The sequence below is a fragment of the Hippoglossus stenolepis genome, chromosome 1, assembly GCF_022539355.2.
Source record: "Hippoglossus stenolepis isolate QCI-W04-F060 chromosome 1, HSTE1.2, whole genome shotgun sequence".
In the NCBI taxonomy this organism is placed as follows: domain Eukaryota; kingdom Metazoa; phylum Chordata; class Actinopteri; order Pleuronectiformes; family Pleuronectidae; genus Hippoglossus; species Hippoglossus stenolepis.
In genome coordinates, this window is record NC_061483.1 from 13539391 (window position 1) to 13560338 (window position 20948).

Genomic DNA, 20948 nt, shown 5'->3' on the forward strand with positions numbered 1-20948 from the left:
ATCCCTCAAAATCCATAAGTTAGATGTACTAATTATAAAATACAGAAACGTCATGATAAAAATGTGCTGCGATCACAAAGAAATCCCGAGTAAGTCACGAGTAAACATGCAGTGTTGCTGTGTTCTTGGTACAATGTAAGGCACACATCACACATCAAGCCCCTGCAGAGGAACCAGTCATGTCGCACCATCGACTTGTGGCTTTTAAGCCTGGTCTGAAATGGCTAGTGCCACAGGAATGTTAAACACAGAGTCCAGGGGAAGAATGTTTGGGGATTTTATCCCCATTTCACATAGGGACGATCTAGAGAGGCCCCACCCTCACATAAAATCACTGAGGACATCAGATTCTGAGCGCTGTAAGTTAAAAATACATAATCAACAGTGGACTGTAGTAACCAAGACTCAGCTATGCATGCAACAAAAGGGAATAATAAAGTGTTGGATTTCTCTGGTATAGGATATTTGTTGCTGCTAGTTTAGAGCTGGAGAATGTGGGGCCCTGTTCAGACCTGGTATTAACATCCATCCTGAGAGATCCAGTCCCAAGTGGACAGCTCTAACTTTGTGTTCACGCTTGGCATTCAAATGTGTCCTGAATGTGTCTCCTGTGACCACTTCAGGTCAGATCTCACTCTCCCGCACTATATGCAAATAAACACGTACGTCACTTCTGTTCTTAAAAACTAAAAAGTATAAAAGTATAAACCATTATGTGGTGGTCCATGTTGATATTGTTGCAGTGACCACAAACAAACCAATATATGATAAAACAATGAGTAGCGTAAAGATCAGTTTTGATTCCTTGTGAAACTGTAGCGGTTCAGAGGATGTCAGATGAGTAGTTGGTTTCGTGACACATTTGCGTTCCCATGGTTAAAACAATGTGGCCACGTGTCTCAAACTACCTGCAAAAATGATCAGACCTCAGGACACATTCAGGACACAAATGGGTGCGTTCAGGCCTGTGCTTAGTGCTGACCACTTGTGATCAGATCACTCAGGACAGACGTTAACACATGATCTGAACGGGGTGACCTGTGTTTCACTTCATGTGAGTATGAGTGAATTTCTTTTTGAGTCAGAGAATACTACAGATTTTTAAGATTTCAAGATCAACATGAAGTTCTACGCAAGAAATCTATTATTTGTATTGGCTCTTTAATCATTGAGATCCCGTAGACATTTACCTCATGATAACCTATGACGTAAATTATTATCCTTCAGTTGGCTTTAGAGAAGCATGTGGACTGATTCAACACTGATCTCCACTTTAAATCATGACTAATAACAAACACAGGATAATGAGAGCAGTTCTCTCCAACACCTCAACCTGAGCCACTGATCAGTAACTTGTTAAACTACGACGCCAACAAAGCAAACACTTAACCTGTTGATCCACATTACTCACAAGTTTATCCGAAATGCGAGAAACTTTTCCAACTCCATCTGCCAAGTGCAAATTTCTTACAAAGTCAGTGGAATCATTTTTAGGTAAGGTAGCGGGAGGCCAGTTGGTGACCAGTTGGTCTGAGATACTGAGAAATGAAACCTGGCATTTTAAAATGAGATTCACAAAGAAACTGTATTTGAGGTAGATCAGTGTAGATCAAATACCTGATCCACTAAATAGGTCAGTATCAGCACCAAAACAGATTCTGTGATTGGGATCAGTTTATCTCTAACACCAAAGTTTACCGAAAAAGTTGGTCAAAGCAGAAGAATCTCCAATATGTACTCAGTCAAGAGAAAAGACACAGGTGTTATACTGTCTTCTCAAGTAGCTTAGTCAAAGTTAAAGGAGACATATAATCACACTGATATTCTCACCTGTCCTGGATTTTGGTGGGGGGGTTCCCCGGGGTCTTTCGTGTGATGGTGGGTGCAGGGGTGGAGGGTAGAGGAGGTGGAGACTCAGAGGCCCTGTTTGGAGGTAGTCCATTGGTTGGCGACACGCCCTTCTCGTCCCGTTTGGCGTCGTACTCAAAAGTGCGTTTGGGTTTGGGTAAGGGGTTGACTGGTGTGCCCACAGAGGTCTGTTGACTGGGTGGTTCTGGGCTCTCGGACCTAGCTGAGCTCACACTTAACCTTTGTCTGAGTTTCGAGAGCTTATCTGGCACCAAAACCGCATCTGGCTCAGTGGTCACTGAGCAAATGCTGCTGCGCTTACTGGTGCATGTACTGTCCAAGTCGTCACCGATCACAAAAGACTTTTGTCTTGTCTTGTCTGGAGCATAGCAGTTGCTCAGGTAACGTGGAGGGGAGCTGGGATTGTCCTTCAGGGCTTGTTCTATCTTTTGTATCCTATTGAGGACGGCGGACTTCTCCTTCCGAGCAGACAGGGAACGTACAAATGTCCCTGACGACTCTGTCTTGCCTATCCTTTTCTGGAAGCGACCTAGGGTGTCTTTGTCTGAAACTCCTTCCTCCGCCTCTGTCTCTGTGTAGGAGCATTCGGAGAACGCTTTGCTCATCCTGCGAACCCCCTTAAAGTCAAAAGTCTTCTCGCTACAGGGAGACGAAAGCAGGCTCGGGCAGCCCTCGCTGCCCCCTACACGCTCTCCTCCTCTTTTATCCAGACACAAGCTCATCCTAGGCAGAGCCACCCTTCTGCACTCCCATTCTGAGATCTTTTTGCGGATTGTGGCGGGGGGAACACCTGCTACCGAACGGGTGAGAGAGAGGGTACGCTTGTGGCTTTGGTTTGAGGAGGGTCCCAGTGAGAGTGTGCTCCAGCTCAGTGGTCTACCATTAAGTCCACCTCCCGCAGAGAGATCCCCTTTTGAGTCCTTCTCCTCCTGGATTCCCCGACTTTCCTCACAGGAGTTGGTTTGACCTGTGGGCTTGTAGATGGAAAGCCTGTTGTCCAGGCAACTGATACTCTTTGACTTGGTGAGACGACCTTGGGTGTCGCGATCACCCGCGAGAGATGCACCACTGCACAGGCTTGCTGTCTTGCTGTTCCAGCCAGCACGTGCCAGGAACCTGCCGTCCGTGCGGACGTACCTACTCTGCTTCTCACTGTCGCTGAGGATTGGCTGCTGGCTCTGCCCCTGGCTGGCCGAGAGAACGGGACACGGTGATGTAGCCCGGCACCTGAAACAGGACCAAGAAAGGTGTGAGTGAACATTGTAAACATTCGTATTCTCTCTCAGAAATCCCCCAACATTTTAGGATTTTTATAAAATAGATTAATCATGAGGGCAGCCTAGAAATGCACCATGAGAAGCCAGAGAAAGCCAATGCGAAACAGATGGAAGACATTTTCAAGAATCAGCTGAAAGTTTTGAATTCGTTTCCAAGTTCAAAGGCAGAATGAAAACCTGAGCCACTTATTTAGAACAACCACAGGAAAGTATTTTGTCTTTGGCAGCACAAGATTAAAATAAAAGCCAAAGGAAATACAGACTACATTAAAATGCCGCTGTGGATTTTTCCATTGGAGGAGAATCACGGTGGACCTCACACAGAAAGCAAGATTTATTACAGCGTTCTTACCTGGAAGTCTCACTGCTCCTCTCCGGTCCTCAGAGCCTGTTCTGATCCCTGCAGCTAAGTGATACTAGGTGTTACAACAGTCCCACTCGCACTGCTGACTCTACCATTGTGCACGACACACACACACACACACACACATACGCACACACACGCACACACACACACACACACACACACACACACACACACACACACACACACACACGCACACACACACACACACAGTGCTCACCTCCTTTAAAATTTCCAGAGAGACAAACTTTCCCAGTAGTTCCCTCACACCTTACAACTCATACTCTTTCAGGAACCTAGTCATGACTTGGGAGTCTGACTAACTCTTGCGAAAGTGAAGCGTTGGGAGATCTGATGTCATAGCCATGGTGAGAAAAAACAGGCGTTATGGAAGGAGGAGAAAGCTGAGGGCTGCAGATCCAACAGTGCAGGTTGGGACAGATCTCTCTTCACACCTATCTGCCCTTCCCTGGTTTCATTCCTCCTGCTCCAGGGTGGGAAACTTTTTTACAACAGCTAACAACCTGCAAGCTGCAAGCGTGATGAATGCATCTTATCTTACTTCCCTCGAAGAAATGAGAGAATTTAACGTGACGACTCAAGTCTGGAGACGTTCCATACTAGCCTGCAGTCATCTGAGGTCCGATGAATAGATTTTGAAGCTCAAAATAATCATTAATAAATTAACTGACATATTAGTAAACACCACTTCACACAGTGTTGTTAACAAAGAATAAGTGGATATGACGCTGTAGTTCTAAAGAAGCAGGTCCCACTGTTGTTTGCTGCTTATTTATTACTCACATTAACTGAGTATGTCAGAATACATTTCACGTGTCTGGCAGTTTTGTTTCTTGAGCTCCTGTAGATACTTCACACAGGGCTCTACAGTGACGTTTATCATGAAACAATATGTTTGTAGCTCTGATAAAAACAATTATTATCAGCAAGATGTGGTTTAAGTATCAAAAGTAAAAGTAGTTTGCCCCTGTGAGTGATAGATTATCATATATTACATTATCAATATTAATGCACAATTTGGGGTTTTGCAGATGATGATATCCTATTGGCAAACTGTCATTAAATCTGATCTGTTTACAAAGTAGAAGATTTAACCAATTGCAACGTAAAATCAGACACAGAACAAGACAGATTTTAGAATATTATAGCCTCATTTAGCCAGAATTAGTACTTACAAAAGACTACAGCACAGAGACCTCTCGATTAGACTCACTTAAAAGAACATATATGCAGAACTTAAGTCTATTTAGGTTTCTGGGAGTTTCAGGGGTTTGTAGTGGTCTGGATCAAGCTTGTAAAAATAAGCCCAGTTTAGTGAGCCTCAGCTGGGCCGGCCACACATACAGTACTGTACAAAGAGCTTGATGCCGGTCCAGGGCATGCTCACCACAAGCCACTTCCTTTTACTGACCAGGATGGAGAAAGCAGGGGACCAGCACTTCTGATATCCCAGTTCAACATTTATACTCATCAACCAGTTATTCTGTTATAATTTTTGAACATCTATAAAACATTGATTTTACTCTAGAGCAGAGGTATTCTAGATAGAGAACATTTCCTCCAGCAAAGGTCCGGAACATCACAAATGCTCTTTTCTCATCTGAAGTTAAAATAAACTGCATGACAAAAAGCTTATTTTTAAAAAAAAAGTCTACTAAACTTCCCTATTTTTTCTTATTTGTTAATTCATTTTCACTTCAGTTAATATTTCTCTTACATCCCACCTCCAATCCTCCTGCCAAGATTTTTAAATCTGAGCCGGAATTGTGTCGTGTTGTTTCACGTTGCTGCTTTGAACAATCGCCGCATATTAGACAATCTGTTTTTGAACTGCCCGTCGGAAGAATGAACATGTGAGAGTTTGTTCAGTCTTGATTAAAAACTCTGCTTTTGCTGTCTACTTCTCTCTATTTAGAAGAAACCGTGTGAAGTTAACTTTCTTACTTTCACTCACTGTCACTGTATTCCTCCTCCTCTCTTTTTTCCCTGACGTGTGCATCTCACTCACCGGTCCGTCGGAATGATCATCAGAATCCCCCGATTTGATTGGCTGAGTGGCATCGGTGACATGATTTACAACGCATGCAATTGGTTTCCTTTGTGTTGATTTGAGTTTCCCGGGCTGATAACCCAGGGCTATAAAGGCTGGGAAAGCTGTGCCTGTTCAAATAAAAACGTGCTGTCAAAATGATTTATAAGTTATAGGTTCAGGTCCGGATGGGGCCTTCTCTATATGTTTTGGAGGTTGTTTTTACATATTAGTAAGTAATGTGTGGATGTGTGCAACAGCAGTATGAGCTCTGTCTCTCTCTTACACAGTCATGTCAGTGTGTTCTGAGTTGCCAAAACACCTCTTTGATCTGCTTATTACTGTAATCGTTGAGGTTTATGACAACATCAGAAACTTGGCAATGGAAGATCCTGTATTTTGTAAATTTAGAAATTAGTCCTTCCCAGAATTTCAAGAGCAAGAACTGAACACGTCTCAAGGTCTTTTTTGTGCCTCTTGAGGCAACAAAGTTTAAAGTGGGTGTGATTTGTTCTAGAAATGGATCACTGGCTGATGTCATAGTTTCGATGAACGCATTGTGCAGCTCTGTCCAACCCAACTGATTCCTCCCTCATGCAGAGAAACATGGAGCTGCAAAGAGTCTTTGTCTCAAGAGCTTTTAATCTGAGCTTCAAGAATCTGTTATTGTGATGGTACTTATCTAGAGAAACTCAATTTAAATGCACAGTTGTCATTCTAGAGGAACATGCCAGTGAGATTACTGTTTTTCTTACATTTACTTTCACCAGGTTTACCATAGGGAATGTGTATACTTGACAGCTCCGTGGTGAGCGGGCACATTTAGCAACGTGACAATAACCTCGATCATAATACGATTAGCATTTGTGTGAATGGACCTAAAGTACACCACAGGCAATTAGGTGTTGTAAGGAATATTTTTGTCTGTGTTAAATTCCATCAAGGAACAGTCCAACAATCGCATCATATGTAAACACCTTCAGGCGCAGGATTTCCAACCATCACCTCATCAGACTGACAGAAGCTGATGTGTCTGTGAACAATGTAAACGCAGACTATGCTTCACAGCTGCATTACGTGATCGTGTGCAGCTTCCTGCCTGTTGCTACTGAGACTTTGAGCTTGTTAAAAATGGACAGGATGATAGACTGTGAGAATGAATAGTGTAGATATCACATATCATTCCCAAAGTTTATTTTTCTCTCCCGGCAGGACACTGCCAGCTCTCAACATGCTAACACAAGCTTCAGCTCACTACTCACAGTTCAGAGTCGGATGGGGCCCTTGTCCAGGATACAGGATTGTACTTGTAAGAGCTTTGGAAGTCTTATTGTGATTGACAATCACAGGTCGTTGTTTTCCATGAGGTAAAAAAAGAAGAAAACTACTACAGACTGATCACGGATGGAAACACCAGATTAAAAATAAATATTACTGTAAGTGCAGCGCTTCTTTCAAAATCGAAAAGGAAAAAATCGACCTCTGAAACCATATGACACGAGTGGAAGTGCACATTGGCCAAGCAAACCCTGCCCGTCCCACATGTCACTGACCTTTCGGGGGCTTCCCGGGGAGTTTTACCCCCTCCTGCACGAGGCGCAGCCTTCAAACTCTTGTTGGCAGTCATGTTTGTCTGCAAACTGCCAACTCACCTGTTGGACAAACACAAGGACACAAAACATTCAAATGACTGCAGCATTCAATGCATTTCAATCAACTCCAAACAATATGGGGTGATATTGCAAACTAAGACTCTACCAAACTAGTCTGGGTTGGTCAGTAACAATTATAAGGAAATTATTACATTTTTCTATAGAGCTAAAGCCGGTACAGAAACAACAAACCCGATATTGTAATGATTTAATCCAGTGCCAGATCAAAAACCAGATGACCTACATTCTTATAGGACCAGAGCCAGGACAAAACTGGGAGTGCCAAATTAGTCTGAACAGGGAAACTCATGTTACACAAAATGGCTACTTAAAACTTTGGTTAAATGAGCATGTGACTCTGCATATCTCAGGTATTAATACATTCACACTAGGTCCTGTAATAACAATAGAATAAGAACAGGGTAAATTATAAGTTCTAATACTCTCAACCATAAACCTACTTTTCCCAATCATAGATTAATATGTAAGTACAAGGTGCACTGATTGCACTTGACAACCAGGAGTATAGGAACCACTTCACCACATCTGCCACATTGAATCGCCAGTGTAAACATTGTAGACAAATCTTTCTACAAACCAGAAAGTAAGTGACATAACTAAGACAGCCTGTCGAGTGCATTGTGCCAGAGAAACTCAAATATATTCAGACAAAGATATTCCACTTAAAACATCTATTTTTACATCAAACAACACAGTGCTACATTACTGAAAATAACACAGCTAAACACACATTATTTGAACAAGCTCCCGATCAAAATTTCAGATCATAACCAAAGAGGAAATCTGGATTGAAAGTTATTATTCGTGCAGCTGCTCCCCACTGGATGGTTGTGTAACGCAGAAACCAAGAAAATACAAAACTGAGCAGATTGATGTTTGCAGACTCAGAGGCACTGAGGTTTGTGTCATTTTTTGGAGGCTACAGAGGTAACCACAATGGATCAACTTGCAACCTGTGTCCAACTCATTTAGAGTTTGCAAACCTGATGCCTTCAGGTGTCTGCAGCCACCTGTTGGGTAAAGAGGGCTCTCATACACACTAAAAGCAGAGCTAAAGAAAATACTGGTGATAGTCTCATTATAGCAACAGTTTGAACAAGTCACCGCAAGATGACCCTAAACCACTTTGCCTGGCTAAAGGGGAAAACAGCGGCTTTTGCTTCTTTCTAATTAGGTACATTATCACAACTACCGTCATCGTCGCTGGAGTCAAAAACTCTGTGATGCCCCCGGTGTAAAGGCCACCCATGTAAAGAATACATGTAGTATGTAGTAATGGTTCCATCGTTTCAAAAGGACAAATCTCTTTGCACGTAAAGGCAGAATCTTTAACCTTTAGTTGAAAAACATACTTGTCATTGCTCTCTGGGGGACAAAGTGTATGTATGTATGTAGTCTATGTATGTTCACATTCATACAGTATATTTGGCTTTTCTACACACTAATTTATTTTGGCTAATCAGCCAATGTCGATATTTCTGCTTCATATTGGGTGGCATATCATTGCGATTGTTCTGGTGCGTTAGGAGGTCAAACGGAGATCCCTAGAGATCAGAGGTGGAGGATGGGAGGGTGCTTGGCAGCATGAGTTGTTTACAGGAAGTTGTTGTATGAAGAAGCCAGCCAACCAGTAGTGGAGCTGGGTCCTATAGAGACAGATGAGGGGAGAGGGGGAGCATTCCTGTTGTCAGCTATTTCCTGTAACTGTGGACTGCGCTAAGAGGACCAGGCATGCATCACAATTTTCATCAAACACAAAGACTGATGATGTCCTGTCCTGGTTACAAATCTCCTCTACTGATGTCAATCTGTGTTTAAGGGAAAATGAAAACCATCATACTCAAAGTGCACTTAAACTTGATTTTGGCTCAAGGATTCTTTGTGAGATCTAACAACCGAATTCAAACATAACATTTTACTGTCCTACTATAGATGTTACAGTGCATAAAGTAATATGCAGATGACTCTCAGCTGGAGCTACTCATGACAAAGATTATAACAAAACCATGAGAAAAGGGAGCAGAGAAAATTAAGCTTGATATTTTGAAATTACTACAGCTCTATACACCTAAGAACAATGTTTGTTTGTTAAGTAATTATTTCCATATTTTGGACTGAGAAATCTACAACCACAAAAATAGGTCACAAAAGTTCAAAATGGACTTTACAGTGTAAACACCAAGGCGTTAGCCAACTGACTTCCTGAGATCTGATCGCATCTCCCAACACAAAATCACATGCTCTAAACAACCACTTTCAAGAAAGCTCTAGAGAACCTTTAAAGTGCATTCAACCAGATTTAAGACAAACTTTCTCCTGAGACGACTGAAAAACAGTCAACAATGAGAAGTAGAAACAGCTTCATGCTGAGGGGAGGCAATCGTTCAATGATCATGACACACTTGACACATTGATTGGTGTCTGAATGTTAGCTGTATTACAGAATGACGCAGGTCATGAAAAGACATTCATTCATGCGGGAACACTTTGGTTGGAGCTGGTTTTATTTGAGAGATCAGCATATGGGAAGGTTGCATAATGAGAAGTTCTTCAGTAAATTTAAATAAAGTAATATGGATACACAGTAAAATTAGGATAAGGTTGGAGTGGGTTTCTGTATTTCTGCCACCTGTATTCACTCTCCTTTTAAGACTGTTTTTGGTCCTTACCAACTGCTAAATGCTGCTCTAATCATAGACACATATAGGCTGTTATAACAGGAACAACGTCTGTTCCTGTTTTCTTTTGCGTACACGCCCACTTAGGAGACAGGAAGTTTAGACTGTTCCATACAATTAGTGCAGTTTGTAGTGCGTCATCTTTGTTATAGAGCGTCTTTGATGTCACTGAGGAGCCAGGACACTTAACAAACATGAGTAAGAGTAACAGGGTGACACACACTGGCAGCATATGACTGCATGTCAGAACATCAGCACCCATTGTTTTCAATCCAAACACACACTGGGGGCGTCTTGACGCATGCCATGATCATTGCATCTTGACAGGATAATAATAATAATCCCTAAAAGTTACTGCCATGACTTCAACCTCAAAACAGTGAGATGAAAAGAGCATCCATGAGTTTTCCCATCACTGGCTCTGAGTTAAAAACAAATCCCAAGAAGCCAAACTGTCATTTCAAGACATTCAACACCATCATCTTTATGACCTAGCATAGCCATTTCAGGGTTTGTCACGGTTTTGTCATGGTTATGTCCAGAAGTACTAAATGGTTACATGAGAGACATATCAATGACACATATTTTCCTCAGCAACATGAGCACATTCAACCCGGAACTACAACACAGTCTCCATTAGACTATTCGGGCTGGAATGAAAGAGCCCTTTGTGTACAACACGACCTTGAGAGGGACATGGTTAAAAGTAAGTCTTTTATCAGCTGTGTGTGTGTGTGTGTGTGTGTGTGTGTGTGTGTGTGTGTGTGTGTGTGTGTGCGTGTGCGTGTGCGTGTGTGTGTGCGTGTGTGTGCGTGTGTGAAAAGGAGAGACTCAATTAGGTAAAATATCTTTTTAAATAGATTCCACACGTCCTTGGGCCTGTCACACTTGACAGATCATCTGATACACTGCTCTCTCCACTACTTTCAGGAATGTACTTATACTTGCCCTATCCATCAGACTGCGGTCGATTTAAAAAAATATTAAAGAATGTTTTCAGAGGGTGAAAGAAAACACAGAAGAGAGACAGAAACACCTGGACCCAGAGCCGAGAGCCTCTTTCTCATTTAACAAAGGCTGCACAGAAATATGCACTCTCTCAGCACCTGGCACCTGATGTTCAGTCTGTGAGGGCATTTTATGCAACAATCTTGTGACGTCGTGATGGACACATGTTCGATAACCTGGGACTCGAAGACCTTTGCTCATCCTGACACATGCAGTAGCAAACACAACAGCTTCAGCAAACAGAGTCTAATACTGCCTCCTTCTTCTGTCTCTTGTTACTCTACTCGGTGTTCTGGCTGACCTGGTCGTCTCTTTCTGCTGATCAGCAACCTGGCTTCAAGGCTTTTAAGACCACCGCAGAATTTAGAGGCAGCCAAGAAGCAATGGAGAAAGGAAGGAGCGAAAATCTTTGCAAATTCTCAACTCTTTCCACGCGTCTCAACTCACTGGCAGGCGTGAGTGCATGAGCCCACACACTCATTGTTTCAATATCTGCAGAAAGACCAGTTTTGTTCCCCATGGACAAAAAGAGACTTGAGCTGATTGCGTCAGATCATGTCAGTACAGCAATGTGGGACTGGAGTCGCATATATATCCTGGTAGAGGAGAATGCAGCTCTTGATAATACAGGATCATACAGTTCACATGAAAACATTTACAACACACACAAACTGTGCATGTGAGACAATTTTGTACTATAGGTCAAATAGGTTAGTAGAAATTCCCATGTGAAACTTTGTAAGATTGTAGTTCATTCTGGATATACTATATGTACACATTCTATGTATTCATAACCCGAATTTCTGGATGGCAGGTTCTGTGTTTCTAAGAAAACCACCGAGGTTGATGCTGCTGGCAGTTGCACATAGCCATACCTGTATAATTAGCCCCACATGGTACGCCATGCTCTCGATATATAGCCCAATTGACCAGGTGGAACTAGTTCTTGGAAGCTTTTTGGCCACTTCAGCTTTTTTCAGAGTAATTGTGGCATATTTTCTCTTTGTGGAGAAGAGGAAAAATCCTTCTGTGTAGCCTAGATATGAGCGTGCACAGCTGCAGAGGCAGGCATGTGGAAAACAGGCTTATGAGCTGAGTGGGGGGGCTAGAATTTGTGTCACAGAAGTGACCCCTGACACTCAAATATTTCTCAAGGACATAAGAGGTTGATAAGATATATTCTTGTTAAGGTCAGAGTTTAACTAAGTCAACAAAACAAAGATTGTACATATCCTTTGTCCTTTGTTAGTGCTTACCAACTTAAAACAGGTTCAAAGTTTTAAGTTAGAAGACTGGACTTATTTGTTGGAAGTTGGACAATGAGCTGTAATGTCACTTACTTCCTTGTCACTTTATACACATAAATCAAGATTGTGCTAAACCTTTCTTTATCAACAGATACACTTTCCCACTTCATTTAACATAACCAGATTTGCCCCCTCGCAGTTGTATGTTTCCACCAAAGTCAAGTTGCAGTTTACACCCATGTCTGTCCAGACACATATAATACACTCAAGACTTACATAAGAGGGAAGAAGGAATTTAATAAAGACGGAATTTAATAAAAGGTATTATACTGCATGAATTCTTGAGTTATGGCCAAAAATGTGTTTAGCGACAACACAGGGACCTTGAACTTCGGTCTTTGACCATCAAATTCTTATCTGTTCATCCTTCAGTACAACTGGCTATTTGTGCCAAACTTGAGGAAATTCCCTTAAGAGAAATTACTGAGATATTGTGTTAATGAGAATGGGGTGGATGGACAAACAGAAAACATTATGTCTCTACTGTGCTTCCAGTGCTTGCATAAGTATTACCATTCATTCTAACTGTATGAAAGTATGTTTTACAATAATACTCTAAGAAACAGCCACTAGCAATACATTATATGTTATCGGCTGTCTATTTTACAAAAATGCTAAAAATCGAGGTCTATAAGAAAACAGACTGCACATCACGCAGACCCCTTAAAATTGCAAAACCCAATCAAATATACAGTGCATGGGGGGGTACATTAAATAACTCAGTAACTGCTTGCTTATTTTTACTTGACAGACAATCTAGACAAATGAGAGTAAGGAGATTGCCACCTGCAAGCCAAGGTAACTGGGATTCCCACAAACCCCACTTGCACACCACTTGTTAAAGCCAAATTAATAGTTTCTGCGTCAGTTTAGTCCGCTACGGTCTTTGTGACGTAGATGTCATCACCCACCGGATAACCACACTGCGGGTTCCAGGTACAATACATCCAACTACATGGAATGGAATGGAATGGAATGTGGGATCGGGTACAAATGCGTGGAACACCAGACCGATGCAGATCCTTATTTAATTAAACACATGTGACCAGAACGAGAATGCAACTCTCAGTGGACATGTATGCAGAAAGTACGGCAAGTAAGCACTTCTAGGATAGCGACCTACAGTCTTAGTATAATTGTAGTGAAGATGTTTATAAGATGAATCCGAGAAACTGGTGTGGAATAAGGTGTGAGAGTTTGAAACATGTTAATATTAAACCAAGGATATACGGAAACATGCTTCATTACTGCCACATACTAAAGCAAGGCACTAATAGCATATCCTTAAAGTGGACCAAAAACCCACATCTACGCAATTTAACATCACATTATCTTAAGGTTACAGCACATCAGCTCTATTGCAGCCACGAGAGGAAATGAAATGTGGAAGCAGATTTTTGGGTATCAAAGGAGACATTCTCTCAGTGGCTGATATCTTTAGTAGAGCTTTGGGGTAAAGTAAAGGGAGATTCTCTTGTGATCTGAATAAGATCCCTGTGTGGGAAATCTGCTAAAACCATATGTTACAGAAGTACTCCCCACAAATCTGAGGCTACAATCCACATGAATACATTTTCATTTTATAACAGCAACAACCTCAGTCCAATCCAGACAAGCATTTTTGTGTCATATCAGAAATAATCTCCACTAACACACCTGAAAACAAATATCACATGACCGTTGGGCATGTGCTTTCCAGTGTAAACAGGAAGCAGATTGTCTACTTTGCTATTATTGTTGCTGTCACTGAAAGTAAGGTTAACAGCATTTTCCACTCACTGCAGGTAGTCGAGTCGTGACTGTTAAAACTCAAACAGGAAGCGTAAATGTGTGTCCCCAGCATTGTTCCCAAAAATGGCTATTTCTGTCCATCCATAATAAAACGCAACCCCAGAGTTTTCTAACTAAAACAAGGCCAACAGTGTTTTACACAGTTTTTGGGGCTTGAAACTCTGGAGTAGTGTGGACACCAAGCATAGAGGCAGCAAAACAGATGAGTTCTCAAACTAAAACGTATTAGTCTGGACCTAAAAGACCTGAGGTACCATTAAGCAAGATGTCAAAGAAAGATGTTCCTTTAGAATTGCTCTCTGGTTTGCAGTATCAGGCCTTCCCTCTCATGTATCCTCAGTAAATCATGGATGGATAAATAGAACCAGGAAGACAAAATGTACTTCAAATGGGAGGTTGAACAGTCGCCTTAAAAGTGGCTGGGGACAGCCCAGACGAGAAGAACTTCCTGAATAGCTTTGCGTTGACAGTCCCGTCCAGTGAGAGGTCCAGGTCATTGTTTGATCTGCACAATAGGACGTTTTAGGGAGAAAAGAAACCTAAAGGAAACAAGGCAACGCAGCTATAGGGTTTGCAATAAACTCAACAGAATAAGATCATAAGGATTTTAGATGTAATCTGTTTAACACTCATAAGAACATTCATGATAGACATAAAATGAACTCAGCAAGAGCCAGTGTTGTTCTAATGAATGTGCATGTCTTATCACCTTAATAATAATAAGTTTAACAATATTTTTGTAATCTGTATGGACCTAGATCTGCATCAAAACACAAAATGAGTAAATGATCAAATATATATGTACATGTACTATATACTTTCAGTGTTATAAATGTATTTAAAACAAATACTAGATCTGCATCTGTACTAAAAACCAATGACATGTTGTTTAAAACATGGCCTAAAGTGCTTATTGTTTTTGTTTAAATATGCAGCTAAGTTTATCATAATAATAAAAAATAGATTCTAGATAAAATTATGTACAAAGACATAATAAAATAAAATATATAACATTGTGTTATTGATTATCTAGTATCTAGTAATACATAGAAGTAGAGCTAAAATGGATCATCAAATATTTTGGAAGTAGCTTCAGTTATTTCTCGTGCAAAAATGTCAAATGTTTTAAGGTTTAAGCTTCTTAAATGTAAGGATTTGCTGCTTTTCCTTTAAATTTTATATTTATTTATTTATTTTTAACAATCTTAATTGAGTTTCAAAACTTTTGAGGTTTGGACTAAAACATAATAAAAGTGTCACTATTTCCTGATATTTTACCGTACAGTTTCCTGATTATCTGGAACTTACGCTATCTAAAGTAACGTAAGTATGTTCAATGCAGGACATTTACTTGCAATGGAGTATTTTCACAGAGTGATATTAGTCATCATACTTAGATCAAAGATTCTTAATGCTTCCTCCAACATTCCCCTATTCATGTAGCTGCTTTCATTGTATGTACAGTTCAGTCATCTGGTCTATTTATCTCAGCGATAATAACTTTGACTAATTACTATCCACAGAGTTACTGCCAGTTACTCTACCGGAACACTTCATTCAAAGGAGAAACTGCACGCACACACACACACACACACACACACACACACACACACACACACACACACACACACACACACACACACACACACCCCACACACACACACACGGACTTGTCTCTCTGTAGTTGTGAGGACACTCATTGGCATAATGCATTCCCTGCAAGTTTTGTAGCCATACCTTGTCAGGACACTGCATTAAAACCCATTCATTGTGGACAGACCAACCAAAACCTTATCCCAAACTTAGCCATGATCAATTCATAGCTCACCCTAACTGGTCCCAATGGGGTTTACTGGTCCTGACAAGGTTTATGCTGGATAAGGTCCTGAAGAAGTAACAAAAACCAGTGCACACACACACACACACACACACACACACACACACACACAGTATTTCTGCACTTCATCGTTTAGCATGTCGATGACCAAATATGGTCACAGTGAGTCCAGGGCTACATTTAAACCAGTTTAAACTCCAGCTGCAGTTCTCAGTGTGTTTTAATTCTCCGCTAACTCAGAGTGTGAGCTTCCCGCAGCAGCTCGTCATTAACGCGTCGGAAACAGTTACCTCCGAGTTTGTCCTCACGTCCATGGCCGCGGACATGTTCAGATTATAATCCTTCAGAGACGCACAGATCCCGCTTCTTCTACGCGTTGAACCCCTCTGGCTGCTCCAGAGGACACCTGGACCTCCTCAGTGAACTCCGACTCATGTCTTTCCAACCAAAACCGACAGAAAGAGTCCAGCCTCCTCTTTCACAGACACAGACACAGACCATAGAAACAGACCATAGAGCACAGACCACTGTGCTGCTGCTGCTGCGGAGGGGAGGCAGGACTTGTTGCCATGGAGATGGGTTGTTTGCCCCCCCTCGCCTCCTCAACTTTTCTTGGGATTTGCCCCCTGCTCCCACCCCCCCTCCTCCTCCATGTGTGCCCCTCTCCTCAGCCATTCACTCTCTCTCTCCCTCTCCCACTCTCTCCCTCTCTCTCTATCTCTCTATCTCTATCTCTCTATCTCTCTATCTTCCTATATATATCTCCCTCTATCTATCTATCTATCTATCTATCTATCTATCTATCTATCTCTCTCTCTCTCTCTCTCTCTCTCTCTCTCTCTCTCTCTCTCTCTCTCTATCTCTCTTTCCTTGTTTATTGTCATGGTGGGTTGAGGGGTTGAGGAGAGTTGAGGGGGCTGAGGAGTGCAGATGAATATTCACCAGCTGAAGACACTGCCAGCAGAACTGCAACACATTGTTCTGCTCCGATCCTCCGCTGCTCCACACGAATACATTTCACCCACACAAAGATGTCTTTCATTTGTCAGACATGATGAATGTGCGACCAAGTACTTGTACTGCAGCACTTTTGCTCAAGTAACCTACAAAGTTTAGGTAGTAGGACTAAATGTAATCACTAAATACTTTTGCACAAGTGCTTTTACTCAAGCAAATTGTATCACACTAAAACGAGGTACTAAGTACTTTTAGTTAATTGTTTTATCTCAAGTACAAATTTTATTCATTACTAAGTATTTTAGAACTAAATGTAGTTACTAAGTACTTTTACTATTCATAAATAATTACTTCAATACTAAATTTACTTTTGAAATATTAGGAAATATTGTACTTTGTCCACGGCAACATTTATAAAACAGCTGCAGTTACTTTACAGATTTAGTTTACTAATACACAAAACACTGCGTGTAAAAAAAGACTAGCTACTGCAGTTTTCATAAAAAATATTTACTATAGGATAATCAATAGAGCAATATTTCCATCTGTAAGGTAGTAGATGGCATAAAAATAAATCACTTGTGTCCAAATAGTAACTGTGTTTGAGAACAATACAATGTGTGTGAATGTACATTCTCCTCTTTCTCGTTATGCATAGAAATGGGAGGAACAAAGGCTTGTTGAGCGTTTATTTTTTTCTGACCTCCAGTGGTTTAACTTTCTAATTGATGTTCAGGTGAACTCCAGGACCCTGTGACATCACCTGTGGTTACAGGTGCAACAAAGTGTAAAACACCCAAACACGCCCTGCAGGGACACTTGGTGCAGTCGACGGTGAAACAGTGTTAAATTACTCTTTAAGTACAGTGATTAAGTAAATGTGCACAGTCTCCTCCAGCTATTGCACATCTCTAGACGGTGTCGTTGCTTTAGAGCTGAACTAAACTAGCAGAAACCACAAAAATGTAAATGTTCACCAAAAATGTAATAAACCAAATGAAATGTAACAACTCTCTCTGTGCTGAGGTTCTGGAGCACACACTGAATAATAAAGAGCGTCTCTGTGATGTCAGTAAACCATCTCAGTGAACTGTATATACCAGACAACTACAAGAGGAATTACAAACATCCATAATATACAGTATATCAATGGATCTGTATCCATTCATCCATCGGTTTAACTGTAAAAACAAAGCAGTTTTTAGACATGAATTGTCCGGAAAAGTGAGGTCTGGATATTCTCCGGAGTTTGCCTTTCACATTTAAAGAACACAGAGGGAGACTGTCCAGGTTGTCAGATGCGAACACAACTACAGGAAAATGTCCGGAGCCTTCAGGTGAGGGGGGGCACCTGGGTACAGCAGCAGGAGGCAGCAGCAGGAAAATCACATGTTTTTTGTTTACAGCAAATCAACACCAGTGTCGGCCCTTTTCACCTAAAGCTCTCGAATATCGTTTTGTTTTCCAAGTTGACATCTTCTGCGTCTTCTATGTTTGTGCGTTTTAGAAACATCATCGACACACACGTACATTCTCCGGACATTTTACTATGGGGATGGCAGGGAAAAACTCCGGAGAATATCCGGAGCCACTGACTCACACATTTGCGTCCTCACATACGGGCCCACAGGGTTGTTTCAGGAGAATATCCACAGGTCAGTCTTTGTCTGACAGCAGCACAAGTGGGATAAGTTCTTTTATACAGCAGCTCTGTAGCTCATGTCTCCCACTGCTTCATGATAAAACACAGAAGCAAGATGTGCCGCATTAACAAAATAAATAAGTGATTTATTTTCTAGATCTCCTTTTGTCAATCGCTGCTAAATATATGGGGTGAAATAAATCACCAGAGATCGACAAAAAAAGAAAGAAGAAAAGTGGTTTGTCGGCTGCAAGGTCAAAGGTGAACTGTCAAGCTCAAACGGTTTTCAAGGACAGATTTTACTGCTAAGGATCAAAAGATTTTCCATTTTTATCAAACAAACCCATCGAAAATCCTTATGATATTGAACAATCCCTCCTCCGGTCATGGTTATCTGTCTGTGCACCTACGAGTAACATCTTTACTGCGTATGTCAAAGCGCGGCTCGTCCATAAAACCCACAGCTCTCGGTCTCTTGGGGGGGGGGGGTCTTATCATCCCACAGACTTGGGAACAGAGGAAGTCACAAAACCCAGACATCCGTTATCACAGTTCGTAACATCAAGTCAGCAGGAAGCCGACGGCTCTGCCACTGTGCAGCTTTTCTCCGAGACCCACTCAGAACCCTTCAAGGTCTCGTAAAGACCGTCCTTCCTGAAAACACGGCGTGTCCTCAGTGTCTCAGCACAAAAGACAGAGGCTCCGACTCCTCTGTCTTTTTGTGGAACGTTTTACCAGAATGTAACCTAACCTCTAACTCGTGGAATTCATTGTTCCATTGATCATCACAGGCAGTGCCATCTGGATTCCTCATTAAAAGCCACATCCTCCTCTTGCGTGACATAGGAGCATCAAACAGAGTTTAAACCAAAACACAGCATTCATCTGCTCCAAGTATAACAAGTCAAATACGTTCACAAAAATCGTACAGCTTCTAGAAACCTTGTTTTACATTATTTGAAAAGTTAGAAGATTGACCGCAGTGCTCTGACGCTGGAAATGTATGATTTTCTTTTCCATTGACAAGATTATTCACCTGCTAACGCCACAGTAACAAGGAGTAACTGTTTATTAGCTCATGTGAAATCTCTAAACCTCGTGTGTTTGATGAGGATCCAGCGTGAATCCCAAATCCTCTGAGATTCAGGGGGATTATTCCGCGGCTCTGTGCGGCTTTTGCCACCTACACTCCAAAGATTCATCTCAGACCTTTTCTTTCACCTTCCGCACATTCCAGAGGTGCGAGGGGGTCGAGGTGGCGTGCGCAAATATTGAACCGGTTTGAGAAGAGCAGGAAGTCAACGTCACCACACGATGATTGGCAGCAGCTTTAATGAAATACACATTTTATCGTAATAAACACCATTTCAGAGACAGACCTGAGGCAGCTCTTAAACTCCAGGATTAATGTGGGTGAGTTGACATGTCTGGTCAACGCTCCTGCTCACGGGCCGAGATACAGTCTGACAGGGGAGACTGCAGCTTGTATTATCTTTTTCAGATGATCTGACATTACAAATATAACACTATCACTTCATTTGAACGCACACTTTTACTTAGTGTGATGTCACTGTGGGTTTTCTGCTGTTTTTTAGATTCTTGTAGGAACTGTTGAGTCTCAGTCTCAACCTGAGTATAAAGTGCCTTGAGATCGTGTGTGTTGTGATTTGGTGCTACACAAATCAAATTGAAGTTGATTGAATTGTTGTTGTTCAGAAGGAGTTAACTGGAACTGGGCTGTTTAGTTATCCACGTTTTTCCTTTTAAAGAGATGACAGGCCCAAGCACATTTAAAACCTGTTTTGACTGCTCTTATGTTGTTGTTGTTTTCATGTGCTCCATTTTGCAATTTATCTGCCATTGAGAAAACTACTGAATCCGTCTATCTTTCATCACCTGAAATAAGAAAATTTAATTTAACCTTAAGGGTATGTGCTGGCAAGGATGAGAGTTTTCTTGTGTGTGTACCAATGTGTACAATTGTCCAATACTAATTAACTGAGTGTTTAAAAACACAATAAATAAAATAAAAACACAATAAAGTGATGATTAAAAGTGAGTAATTACTTGAATAATCAACGACTATTTGTAACCACCCTGGTTTTTCTCTTTATTAATCCCGGCATTATTTTCACTATTCACTCAGAAACAAGTAACACCATGTGACTGCTGGGAGAAATATTTGTGGAATCGCTGCAGCTACAGTCAAAAACACTGTGGAGCAGAGAGGAACAACTTTTAACACGAGGTCACTTCTTTATCTTGACATATTTGAGCTTTTCACCACAGAGCAGCCACAACATCAGTCTGATTTCCTGCTGAGAAACCTTGAAGGCAAATGTAGTGTTAAGATGTGTGTGTGTGTGTGTGTGTGTGTGTGTGTGTGTGTGTGTGTGTGTGTGTGTGTGTGTGTGTGTGTGTGTGTGTGCTTGTTTTCTATAGTTGTAGGGCCCAATTTTAGTTAAATACCATCATTGGAAGGACGTTTTCACTGG

General features: G+C 41.4%; 1 protein-coding gene across 2 annotated transcripts in view; it reads right to left on the minus strand.

Moving 5' to 3' along the window:
- Positions 1-20948, minus strand: part of dennd2b (DENN domain containing 2B) — a 49249-nt gene that overhangs the window by 27377 nt on the left and 924 nt on the right. Inside the window, exons 1-3 of one of the 2 annotated variants that reach the window (XM_035152710.2) lie at positions 16145-16412; positions 7114-7212; positions 1831-3096 (exon numbers count right to left, since the gene is read on the minus strand). In XM_035152710.2, the coding sequence (XP_035008601.1) occupies positions 1831-3096; positions 7114-7187 (1340 nt within the window). In that variant the 5' untranslated portion in view covers positions 7188-7212; positions 16145-16412. Of the gene's footprint in view, positions 1-1830; positions 3097-7113; positions 7213-16144; positions 16413-20948 lie in introns of those variants that run through there. The other variant, XM_035152717.2, reaches the window with a different exon arrangement.